This window comes from Alosa alosa, chromosome 19 (assembly GCF_017589495.1).
Source record: "Alosa alosa isolate M-15738 ecotype Scorff River chromosome 19, AALO_Geno_1.1, whole genome shotgun sequence".
Taxonomy (NCBI): domain Eukaryota; kingdom Metazoa; phylum Chordata; class Actinopteri; order Clupeiformes; family Clupeidae; genus Alosa; species Alosa alosa.
The window spans coordinates 26,760,884-26,773,383 of NC_063207.1; the positions used below are offsets into that span (position 1 = coordinate 26,760,884).

Sequence of the window (12,500 nt, forward strand, 5' to 3'; positions counted from 1 at the left end):
CTGTTTGTGATAAGCGGAGAAACCACAGCATGGATGTTTAACTCTCTTTGGGCACACCTACTGTACAGGCTATTAAACCATGCTCAGAGTGGTTTGGAGACGACATAAAAGAGACTGAGGTTACTCACGTCGAGGTTCCCGTGGGCCGTCCACTGTCACTTTGATTGCACGGTGGTAGGTTGCTACCTGAGGTGGTCCAGTGAAAACTGTGATGGTAAGGGTGAAGCTCTTTCCTAAGTGAGAGAGATAGAGAAGAAGTCAGTATGTGTTCTGGAGACTATGACATGAGCCTAACACGGCAGTGTCAGAATAACTGTGTAAGTAGCATACTGGTTTAAGGAAAAACAATCTGTGAACAATCATATTAATGCTGAAGACATTAACATGTTAAACTTTATTCGACACTCTTGCCAGTGCTTTGGAAGAAAATATGCTGAATAAAAATGAAAAGGGGCATAATCGTTGCTATTAGTTTATGTAGCCTATATTGACAGACCGCGCAGAGCTTAGATGGACAGGCAAAATGTGTCAACAAAATCTTCTCGCGGCATTGTATTCCGGACTGCCAGAGTGGCTGGACGGTCTGCTGTTAAACTCAAGCTGCTAGTACGCGCAGCCAGCCTTCTGTGCACATCGCAACACGGAGGGACACGGACTGCCACTCGCATCCAGTCGCATTCCTCTTCCCACTCCAGTCGCCATTTGAAGAGAGATAAATAAATCTCCTTCAAAGAGATTGTAGGCTATGTGTGGGAAATGAGCGTCTCGGGGTGGAGTAATTGACTGCAGAAATGAAAGGTGCTCTTAATTCGCAGACCGGAGCGTTTTCCATTCATCAGTCTGCAACTATTTAAAGTGTAACATTTACAGGAAAAATGTGAGCGGGCAGGAGCCAAGCCAAGAGGAAAAGAGAGGAACGGGACAAGGTTGGGCAAGAATGTAAGCTATGCGAGATGTATTTTTTTTTCTTTTTTCTAAAAAAAGGTGTGTAAACAGGCAAACCAAAAGTCTGAATTAATACTGAGCCTCAGGGCAGGCTATTTGTTTCTTTAATCCTGAAGTGACTGCACAAAATTACATCCGGAAATGGCTGAAATGAATTAGCTTTCATTTCATAGCCCATGCCATTACATAGGCTACTATACCTCCTACCCTTGCAATTATTACAAAAATCATCCACTGAAATGCTTGATAACAGAGACAACTTTTTTGGTGGCAGTGGAAATGACCGAAATATATCACGATAAATTCCCGTTTTGGATTCACCTGACAGTGATTATTTCAGAAGCAGAATTATGAGGCGCAATCATACACGTTTGGTTACAGAGATGAGGGTACCCATGACTGCGCAACCATTTTTTTTCTTTAATGAACTCACCACGGCCGCTCCTGCCCACAAACCGCAGGTCGTTGAATCTGGCCACCTGGTTCTTCATCACCGCAGACGCGTTCCTCAGCTCCGCCGAATAATTTTCGTCGTTCCCAGCCATCACGGTGACCAAAGTTCCATCAGGAACATCACCAAGGGCGACCACCTTCGAAGATATGCCACAGTCAGGGACAGCATGCGTACAATGAACCAAACACCACAGACCGTAAAAACCACATCATATGCTCACCATCAGGGTTGACTTGATTTGTAAGTTTTATTAAAACTTCTTAAATATTGACTATATTAGATGCAACATATGCAGATGCAGCAATGCAACATAAGCCATCTAAAAAAAAATAAAAAATAAAGATTTGTTTAAAAAAATAAGAAAAAAAAAAAAAAGACAACCTCTTAATACCGAGAACGTAAAATAAGGCCTATTAACCTCATGTAATTGGTTAACACGCCTACGCTGCATATTGCTATGGTATTAAAGGCAGCCAGCATTTATTTAGCTATACTGTGTGCTTGGGGAAATATGGATAAAACTCAAATAATTTAATGCACTGTAGCCTAATTAAATAAAATGGTTATATTCCAAGATCTACACAGATCTTGAAAATTACTGCATTTCAAAATCTCAAGCATGATGACTGATATGCCACAAGGTGTCTATACCCTGACCACACGCCTTTAAAAAGTGTTCAAATAATGTTTTTTTCCAAATATCTAATAAAAGCCTAATAATAATAATAATAATAATAATTTTGTACATGTATTATTCATCTTCAATATGACATAGCCTACCCATCATGTGAGCTACAAATTTATGTGAGAAATGAAACGTTTTTGTTTTGTTTTTTTTTCTCCTGAGGTGATCTGTAGAATTCTGCCAGGTTTCTGCAGAGTTATTTAATGATGAATATTCTGTAGGCTACAGTATTATTAGACGGATTTCTGTACAAAGCAGGCTAAGATGCATCTTTTTTTTTTACTTTTTACGCAATCCAAAGTTTCAACAGTAGTGTAAACACAATTGTTAGTATGATAGAATCTGTGTCAAAGACAGTTTTCAAAATGGTAAAACTGTAGCCTACATTTTAATATTGTTGGATAGTCATTTGCCACGTTAAGTATTCTTTAACTAAATATGTCATAAAAAATATTGCTCACCTTGAAAGCCACAGGTAGGGTTTTGTTGCATCTCCAATGTGAGGGGAGTACGGAGCACAGAAAGTTTGGGCTGTCCGTCCGAACAAGCTCACCGGCGTGGTCCGCTAAAACGTCCACAACAGACCGCGCCTCTGGTCTGGTCCTCAGCGGTCCCGGGGTGCCCATGCTGCCGTTGTCTATCTTGCAAGGGAACGACGTCGATGGCGGCGTGAACCGTCTGGTAGTTGTTGGGTCTACGGGAATATGCATCACAACACCTTTGGTGAATGACACCACACAGACTAAGTCTACTTTTAACTTTTAAAGGATGGTTCTTGTCCTTCCTCTCCGGGGACTCTGAGGATCTACAATGTCCAATGAAGTGACGAAGACCCGTGGGCAGAGCCTCGACTATAACCTATTCAAAGTCCGTAAGCCTTCTGTGAGACACGGGGCAGTTTGCTTGGTTGCTGATTCAATACTGTGCCAGTTGCCTTGTTTCGCTCTGGCTTCAGAGAAAGTAAGAGCTCGCTGTTCCAAGCCTCTCCTCTTGTTTGTAGCGGTTTACTTTTGAGTTACCCATGCAAATGCCAATGCTCTCGCCGCCAATTGCCTCATCGCCTGTGGCTGTATGTACGTGGAACAACTGGCTGTTTAAGTCAATGAAGGTACAGTTATTTCAGTCTTAACAAGGGAGGCAAAAACACTTAAGATTGTGCTATGAATGTCCAAGGGAGGCCACGTAAAAGTAGGTGAGAGTATCGTAAAGTGTTTACAATGTAGGCTGCGTTCAAAGTAACACCGTGAATGTCCAGGTTGGTTTTGCCCAATATACCACTTCTGATGCTATTGAAGCTTCCAGATATTACAAAGTCCGAAGCTTTAAGATTTCCGAGGCACTTGGGTGTTTAGGGTCGTCTAGATTCAATTCAAAAAGAAAGATGTTTGTTGAGTTTCAGACGACGTTTAACGTGTTGACGTCCACGTCAAAACAAAGCGGTTTCAGTAAAGGTCCTCTTGGAAATAGTAATTTGTGCTCTTCCGTCTTAGATGCGAGTATCCTTAAAGTTGCCGACCAGTTGGACGTAACTATAAGTTCCGAGATGTGCTATGAAGTTTGATATTTTCTGAAAAATACAGAAAAACAATCTTAAAAACGTGTAGCCTAATAGATGCGACGTCCCCCTGAGGAGGTCCCAAGACTGAGTGCGCGCTGTAGATTCAGTCGTGTGTCAGAGAGGAGTGCTGAGAGATTATTTACTCAAGTCACTTTAGTGTTTAGTGGTTGGGAGTGTGGCGACGACTTCCACCAATGAATCGACTGGGCTGGGCTATCATTAGACCAATCAAACTCTCCGATTTAGACAGAAAAGCGAAAGCTTTCCAAAGTATCCCTGGCCGGTTGTATGAAGTATGAATTATTAATATTCGTTTTTATTTGTCAGTTTTTCTGTATCTGACTTTGATTTTCCAGAACTGTCTTTCAGTTGTTGATTGACCTTTTAACTTCGTTTGTGTGGAAATTCGATTGTGACTATAGCGTGTCAGAGGAGCAATTCTCGGTTCTTCTTTGATCTATGTTCTTTTACTAAATAATAGCATAATGGCTGGGGCTTCTCAGCAGGCCCATTTGATCGAGATTCCAATAGAATAGCCTACATTGGCCTAGCCTACTATTGTTTTCTAGATTTTGTCTTAAATATTCAGCCCAACTGTCTTACAAATGGCCCTCTGTGAAAGGTTGTTGTATATCAGTCTCAACGACAGAAACTAGGTCTGCTTGCAATCCAGTTAGGACGTAGGATGCATTTCGGACACCGTTGCAGATGCACCCTACCTATGTCATGGATGAGAGATTTTATATTAAAGTAAATCAGACCAACCCCGTGAGAGCATTATCTTTATAGGCTAATAAGGAAAATAAATAGGAAAATAAAACATTTAATTTGGTCTATTTGCGAATTTCCTATTCTTTGACATTAAATTAATGACATTTTCTTTCGGTTTGAATTTAAATTATAGGGTGCTTTGATGTTTTGAGAATTATTTCATGTTTTAAACTCAATAGTGAAACCACAGTGCGAGGGATTTTATAATACTCTTATTGTCGATATATAAATGTCATTAACATGGTGTTTTGCCTAATCAAAGCAATGATTCACATCAGCACATGCCAATCTATTATTATCAATAAAATATCACTATAAAATTAAGAAATTAATACATAACGTTATGGCCTATAACTTAGGGCCTACATTTAAGAGAAATTTCATGAACAGAAATATGCCGTCGACAATCCTAAACGCAGAAACGAGAAACATATTTAATTGTCTTGTCTATCGGTGGCAATCGATTAGTGATGAATGCGAGTAAGTGATGGCAAACCTTGAATTAAATAACAGTATGAAAGATAGGCTATTACCTAGTTGTATAGTAAAATTAGTCCTGTAATCACACCTTGTCTGTAACACCAATTATTAAGCTTAATACCAATTCCAAGGAACACACCCTTCTCCGCCACCTACCTAAGCAGTTCAAACATTTCACCGCTAGTTGGCGCGTTTGTCGTTTAAAACTAGAGCATGGTTCAAGTAAGGATGCTGGATGAGACCGAGGAGGACGGAGAAAAGCGAGGGTGTTTGATGATAAGAGAGAGCGCGAGGGTGAGAAGAGTTAAATGTTGTTAAGATGCAGCTCAGTTAGAAAGAGGGGAATTTGGGAATGGAAATAGCTTATTAAGAGTGCATCATCATCATATTGCACATAGACTATATAGGAAAACGTATTAAATGTTTTTTTTTCTCGCACATATCGATAGTGCACAAGACAAGAAAACACATAGTTATATAATCGTGAGTTTTTGGTCCGTATCAATTGAGCCATGGAAGAGAAGTTATTGCTGTTTATGACGTGATTTTGCAGATTAGGAATATCCACTCAGACCAATCAATGCAAATCAATGCAAGAAATAAAAGACAAAAATAAGAATAGCATGCATATATGTTTATTTAACTAGGCTAATCTAAATTCCATTATGCTAAACCAGGTTCCGCATGTCCCGTGCTAAATGAGGACTTGACTTGACATTGTTTTTATTTAAATGGGAAGATAATGCACTGGATGGTTGAAATGATGTAGAAGTTCATATTTTAAGTGTATGAAAGTATTTTTGCTTTTTGTAGGCAAATATAAACAATTATGATTTAGAGGCAAATTATTCTTGTCTAGCTATGATCGAAACAAATGTACAAAAAAACATTATCTGCAAAATGTACGCTACTTCTGCTTGCAAAAATATATTCCTCTAATCAAACCAGAAAGCTAATGACCTATGCTGTGTTAGCATCTTCATTTTTACCCTCTTGTGGCCAGGTGCTATTCTGAATAATTCAATAAAAATATGTAGCCTAGATACGATACAATGGATTTCTCAGATATTATGAATTATTATTATTATTTTATTTTTTTTTTATCAAACTTTGGCTCAGTATAAGAGCTAAAGTCGTTGTCAGCCAAACTGATGCACATGTACTGCTGATCCCTCAGACATGGGGCAAATGTGTAAATGAGTGCGTGTGTAAGTGTGTATTTGTGTGCGTGTGCTCTTATGTGTTTTTATGATTGTGTGTCGCGGTGCTGTGCCTGTTTGTGTGCTATAGATAGGCGTGGGCGTTGTGGGAAGAGAGAGAGAGAGAGGAAGGGAGGGCTTGGGGTTTTAGGTTTTAGGTTTAGTTTTCTTCATTACTCTGATGCAGGGCACGGTCGACGCCAAAGGCTTGCGGAGTCAGTGGCGGGGATATGGGATGAGAAGATTACCCTTTTACGCATGCCAAGGACGCGACGACCGAGGGAAAGTCGCATGGGTTTATAGTATATATTTAAGTATGGAATGAAACACAGAAGAATTAAGTCAGCTGTAGATCAAAACGTTCCATGTTTTAAAAATATATCCAATGATCGTAAGAAATATATCAATTATGAACAGGATGCCAATTCAGTCATTCATTTCCAAACTGCTCTGAGTCTGAAACCCAGACAGAAATTCTGCTTAGAAGAAAAATGAAATAAAAGTGTTACACAAAAGTGTATATACATACATTTTTCATCTCACCTATATTTTTAGTTAGAAAACGACATGGACAGCGGATGCAAGATATATTTCATTTTAGTTTTCAATGTTCTACATATAATGTATTCTTCACCGAATGAATTACAGATCTGATGCGCACCAATAATACAAACATTATACATAATTAGAAAGAATGAAGAGTTAAAACGATCAATTCATTTGGAACTGCTGATAGTCTTCAAAGTAGGACCACGCAGAGACGTGTCCTTTGTGGGTCTAATGGCTAGTGTCCGCTCTTTTGAGATGTAGTGAAAGCAAGGCCGGGACAACGACATCGGTGATATTTCAGCTCATCTGTTTGTTATTAATATCTAACCACACGCAGAACAGCTCTGCGCGCCCTGTCATATTTAGACCCCTGCATTTCAGCCAGCAGTTTCTACAATTTCAGTCGCACAGACTGGGAGTGGAGAGGCCGCCATGGCCTTGAACGTTTTTTAATGATCCGGGCGGGCGAGGCTGATGTGCAGCCTGACTTGTTCTGTGATATTCAATACATCAAAGCTAAAGGACTTTTTACCCCTATTTTTCATTCTGCACCAACACCAGTGAATTCTCAGATTCGGCATCCATCTATTGTCACCAACACCTCTTGGTAGGTTTGATATGACTAATAAGTTTCTCTGCTGCCACAAGTTTCAACTATACAAGGGGGTAACACACATCATTATCATGCCCTATTTTCTGTCTACCAATCAACAGAGAGGCAAATGTCATGGAGAGGTCTCTTCATTTGCCAGGAGCATTATGTTGTGTGTCAATGTTTTTAGCTGTTTGATATAGCAGGTGCAGTTATTTGATGGACTAGTGTTTTGCCCTACTGTCTTTCAGACACAATATCTGTCACTGATGACTAGAATAGCCTAAATCAGACCTAAGTGAATAATAATGTTCCAATCCAACACATTCTATTCTGTTGTGGCACTGTGCCCTGCCCCATGTACTTTGGTTGTATTTCTTCTTATGTATTCCAAAATGGAAGCAAAGCATTCACATGCTATTTGGAAGGGATGGACGTATAGACATGACAGACTCTGGGTGTGCAATCTTCAGGCTGGTCACAGTCAGTGGTCAAATCATACAGAGAGTAGCTTATGATTTCTGAAGTACTTTGAATACTTTTGGCATTCTCTCTCTCTCTCTCTCTCTTTCTCTCTTTCTGACACAATCACTGACTGTAAACATAGCCTGTTTCGCTTCAAATTCACTATAGACCCTTTCAACAATAAAAACAAAAACAATGCTTGAACGTTCTATTTGGGCCCCAATCTACTTCCTCTGCATTAAGATAACATATGGAATGTTAAAAAGGAAGTCTTGTGGGGCCAACTATGATGCTGATAATGGAACTCTCCTGAAGGGGTCCATGCGTTGGTATTCACACTAGCCACCTCATCCTTTTACTCTTCTACTGCTTTGTAGGTCATAACCAACAGTGGCAGAGCCTGGCACCCTCCCACACTCTCAGCTACCCAACAGTCAGAGAAAGAGAGAGAGAGAGAGAGAGTAAAAGAGAGAGAGAGAGAGAGAGAGAGAGGTGAGGGTGAGGAGAAGAGGGCGACAGATGACATAAGACAAAGATCCCTATCTTTAGTCATCTTGGCGGTCACACATTTATGTACATTTACAAATTATAGAGGGAGCAGCGGCTGAACCCACAGAACACATTCCTTCCGAAAAAATGAGGACTCCTATTTCAGCTGGGGGTTTTCCTGTTTAGCAGAAATGAGAGTTTTGAATGGCAGACCAATGTGAAATGGAATTATGTTTTCCCCACACACTGTAGTTGCAGTGAACCTTTGCAGTGAACATTTTTAAACTTATAATGGAAAAAGGATGTCTGAATGTGTCATTTGACATCCCTTTATCCAGATCAAGACATCGATGGAATGGTTACTTTGTGAATTATAAAGTACATTTTGGGGATGGGGATCAGTGACAGTGAAAGGTATTGAATATCTAGTCTTCTACACAGGGGGGCTAAGGACTAATGCCATAAAAGAAGCCATTGTGGATGAGTTTTTATTTATTTCATTGTATTTGTTTAGTTGTTTTCCTCATGAATGTTCTTTCCTTTGATAGCTGATTCAACAGACTACATATAGTGGTCATTGTTCCCTGTTTGATGTAGAACACCAAATCCAAACCACATTGCATAAAGGCTTTTTGTGTCTTTATTTAAAAAGCTAGCCTAATTTGAGAACTTTTGCGTATTTTGTTGTAACTCAGAGTTTTTTAGTATTGGGACTGAAGGCCTTGCTGAACTAATTGTGAATGTCCCTCATTCAGATGCATTCATTCTCTTTGTCATGATTTTCATCAAGTCGCCTACACTACACTCAAAATGACTTTACATGCGTATATGTGTTTCAAAAAAATATTATATTATTTTTGAATCCATATCCACATCATATACATCACATTTTATACAATGGATGAGAATGAGGTTTTCCAAAACTAACAATTACTAAGTACACGTGGCTGGCTGAAATATTGCCGTGTCTCTACATGGCTGCACTCATTCCAACTACCTTTTTTAGGAGGTGCCAAAAATAGCATGGGTCTCATCGATTAGGTTTGGGACAGCAAAGCCTTGGGAGACAGTTTGGCTACTGCATGGCAACACCAGTCCTAGAAAACATCAGCGAACTGTACCCAATGGATTCAGACTGAAGGAAGCCACTAAAATGAAGGATGCCGCAATGATCTGGTATAGGTCTTTGCCAATTCATGACTACATCCTTTCTGAATTGAGACTCTTCCAAATTCAGTCAGATCCACCTGTATCCCTTAGGCTGGTGTGAAGGGGTCCACAGATACACAGTATTGGGCACCCTTAGGTTAATGCATAAGAAACTGTTGGTACCGGTGTTACCAATTTTAGCCTCAGACAGTTTGTTAAACAGTACATGAGAACTCCATCCCTTCTCCTTCTCTGAGTCACCTAATGTCCTCTAGAGGGGGTCGGTTATTATTTGGAAGCCTGTACTTTCATATCCGTAAGTCTCGTCTGTATACGTGACCAAAAAGGGAAACTGACGTGACCATAGACACACACGCACACAGCGCCTTGAGACAGTGTCCTGACAACCGTCTGTCTTCCGATGTGTTATCGTTGAGCACGTCTGGAGTGTGGTTTTTCATGTCAAGGTCAGCTAGAACTAGAGTCTGTCTGGAGGCCTGATCATAAAAATGGTCTTTCAAATGGAAGGGGGTGTTACTTATTTAGCTTTGTGTGAACATGCAATTTTTGTCAGTTCAGACTAACCACTAGCCTATGCATCAAAAGATACGTAGACACACATTTTACTAAATGTTGACATATTTTGTCAATATCAAGCTCTCAAATCAGAATTTTTAAGCAAATATATGCATGTTGTGTCTATGAAATAATATTTGCTATTTTCTTCTATTGCTTTGTTTTTCATTCATATTTTTACCTTTGTGAATTCAAGAGGCTGACCATAAACAGCAGCCTTGCCTTGCTTTTTGAAATTGTGAGGTGAACCCAAAGGGTCCGCTACTGACTGCCATTATGGGACTTCAGCCTAACCCCTCTTGACACGGCACAAGATCAAACACGGCTCGTTCCCTCATCCACCTCACACATCTGTCTCTCATTCCTCCAGTTTAGCAGGACCTTGCCCTTGAACTCCGTCTGGTTGACCCTGTGGCTTGGTTTTAGCTGGCAGCACCAGAACCCTTGCCCCGACACTGGCCTGAGAGCAAGGGCTGCAGGAGTGGGGTGGGGGGTCTTGCCAGCGGCAGCCCACACACACCTCATCTGTCCGCGACACACATCTTAACACACACCTTATGGTGACAGTCATTATGCGCCAATGTGGTGTTAATCTGTCCAGAAAGGACACAAGGGACTCGGCACACTCGCTGCAGATGTACTGTTTGTGCAAAGAGGCTTGATGCTACGCAAAAAGAGCTCAGTGTTTCCAGATCAAATAGAGTCCCCTGTGATTAGATTCTCATGTATGGGAAATAAATCAGTCTACTCTCGGGATGCTCAAACATGAAGAACAGATCTTGCTTCTCTACGGGGCATATGTCTTTCCATATATAAATCATTTATTAAGTATTTATTATCATGTTATTATTCATTAATTCCATATGTGTTATCAATCATATCGTCAGTCAGAGAGATTCAAAATGGTACAGCATGGGACTCTGCATCTACAGAGAAGGTTGTATGCTGTCTGTCTGTTTTTCCAGTCTTTGGCCATGCACAGATAGACACAAGAACACACTGTATCTCTGCCTCTGACTCATTCTGCTCACACACACACACACACACACACACAGTGATACACAGTGTCTTTCTCTGTGTCTCTGGTCGAGTGTCTCTGATGCTATGAGCGCAATCTGTAATCTATAGTAATTGCATGTTTCAGAAAAACATTTTTCCGCAGTGGTAATCGCTGCAATATGGCCTCGGTGTTGCCAAAGTGACAGTAACCAACCCCATTCCCTTTCACCACACACAGACACTCTTCTTCCTCCGACTGACTGACTCACACTCACGCACGTACACACACAGACACACACAAATATACACCCCCACACAAAAGCACACACACACACACACACACACACTCACTCACTCACTCACTCACAAACAGTGCCTCCACATTGATACCTCTACTAGGGCTGTGCGTAAGTCTATGATCTATGCATGGGGGAGGTCGAAGATCTATGCATGGATCTATCACACACACACACACACACACACACACACACACACACGTTTGGACCTTCATTATCTCAACCATGACTGCTATTGGGATGCGCACATCATTTATCATTTCAAGACCCTAGATGAATGAGATTTAATGATCTTCAAATGAGTGCTCAGTATCACATAACTGTGATCTAGATATAAAGATCTGTATGCTGGCTCCAGACACTGATGTTGAGTATGGTTTTATGCAGCTAATTAAACCATAGTCACCACTAGAGGCTTTGAAGCTTCTCTTATGCTCTGAGTTAGAGGTCATTTTGGTTTAGCGGGGAGTGGCCATGCCTTTAAATTATATGTGAATTGTCATTTATTTCATGTTTCATCAAATATCAATTTATTCTTTCCTTTTTTTATATAAATTTGCCAGATGTTACGTTTATAGGTTTTGACATTTATTTGAGAGCCTTAATTTGTCTAACTGAATCAATCCATGGGAAAAAGCATATTGTCAGCAGATTGCATAACTCTATTTATGTTGTATGCTTTGAATAACTCTTTGCCAGGGTGGTATTTTAAAAATAGAGAATTTTAAGGAAAACAGATGTGGGTTTAGTCTTTGAAAGTCAACATTCTGGGGAGTGCCAAATCGACAAGAGCATTTTGATTTGCCCGCTGCATGGTGACTTTGACTTTGCTTGTGGCTTGATCATGGCGCGTTTTTATGAGGTCATCTGCGACCACATCACCATGCCTGCTGCCTGTGTGACTGGGGCGCATGCTTATGAAGTCATGGCCTACCACATCACCACCCAAACACCACACAGAAGCGGTGCTGTCTGATGTGTGTGTGCAAACACTTAATGGCAGAGTGACTCAGCATGACTGCCACAAAAAGCACTCCATGCTCACACACACAAACACTCACAAACACACACACACACACACACACACACACACACACACACACACACAGTGCTGCCACATTGACACCTCCGCTGGGGGTGTGCATAGATCTATGACTTGAGCACAACTCATCCCACCCCCTGCATGGATCTATCCAGAAGAGAATGAATGAGTCAATGTGAAGCAAAGTTATGGCTATGGTTATAGGCAGGGGTGTAACATCAGTTAGGCAGCTAATGCGTTGGGCTATAGCG

General features: G+C 40.7%; 1 protein-coding gene across 1 annotated transcript in view; it reads right to left on the minus strand.

The window, feature by feature from the left end:
- The window catches only part of runx3 (RUNX family transcription factor 3), a 58,089-nt gene that overhangs the window by 33,953 nt on the left and 11,636 nt on the right, over window positions 1-12,500 (minus strand). Inside the window, exons 3-5 of the mRNA XM_048228517.1 lie at window positions 2,546-2,778; window positions 1,379-1,535; window positions 129-233 (exon numbers count right to left, since the gene is read on the minus strand). Coding sequence (XP_048084474.1) covers window positions 129-233; window positions 1,379-1,535; window positions 2,546-2,778 — 495 coding nt within the window. The remainder of the gene's footprint in view (window positions 1-128; window positions 234-1,378; window positions 1,536-2,545; window positions 2,779-12,500) is intronic.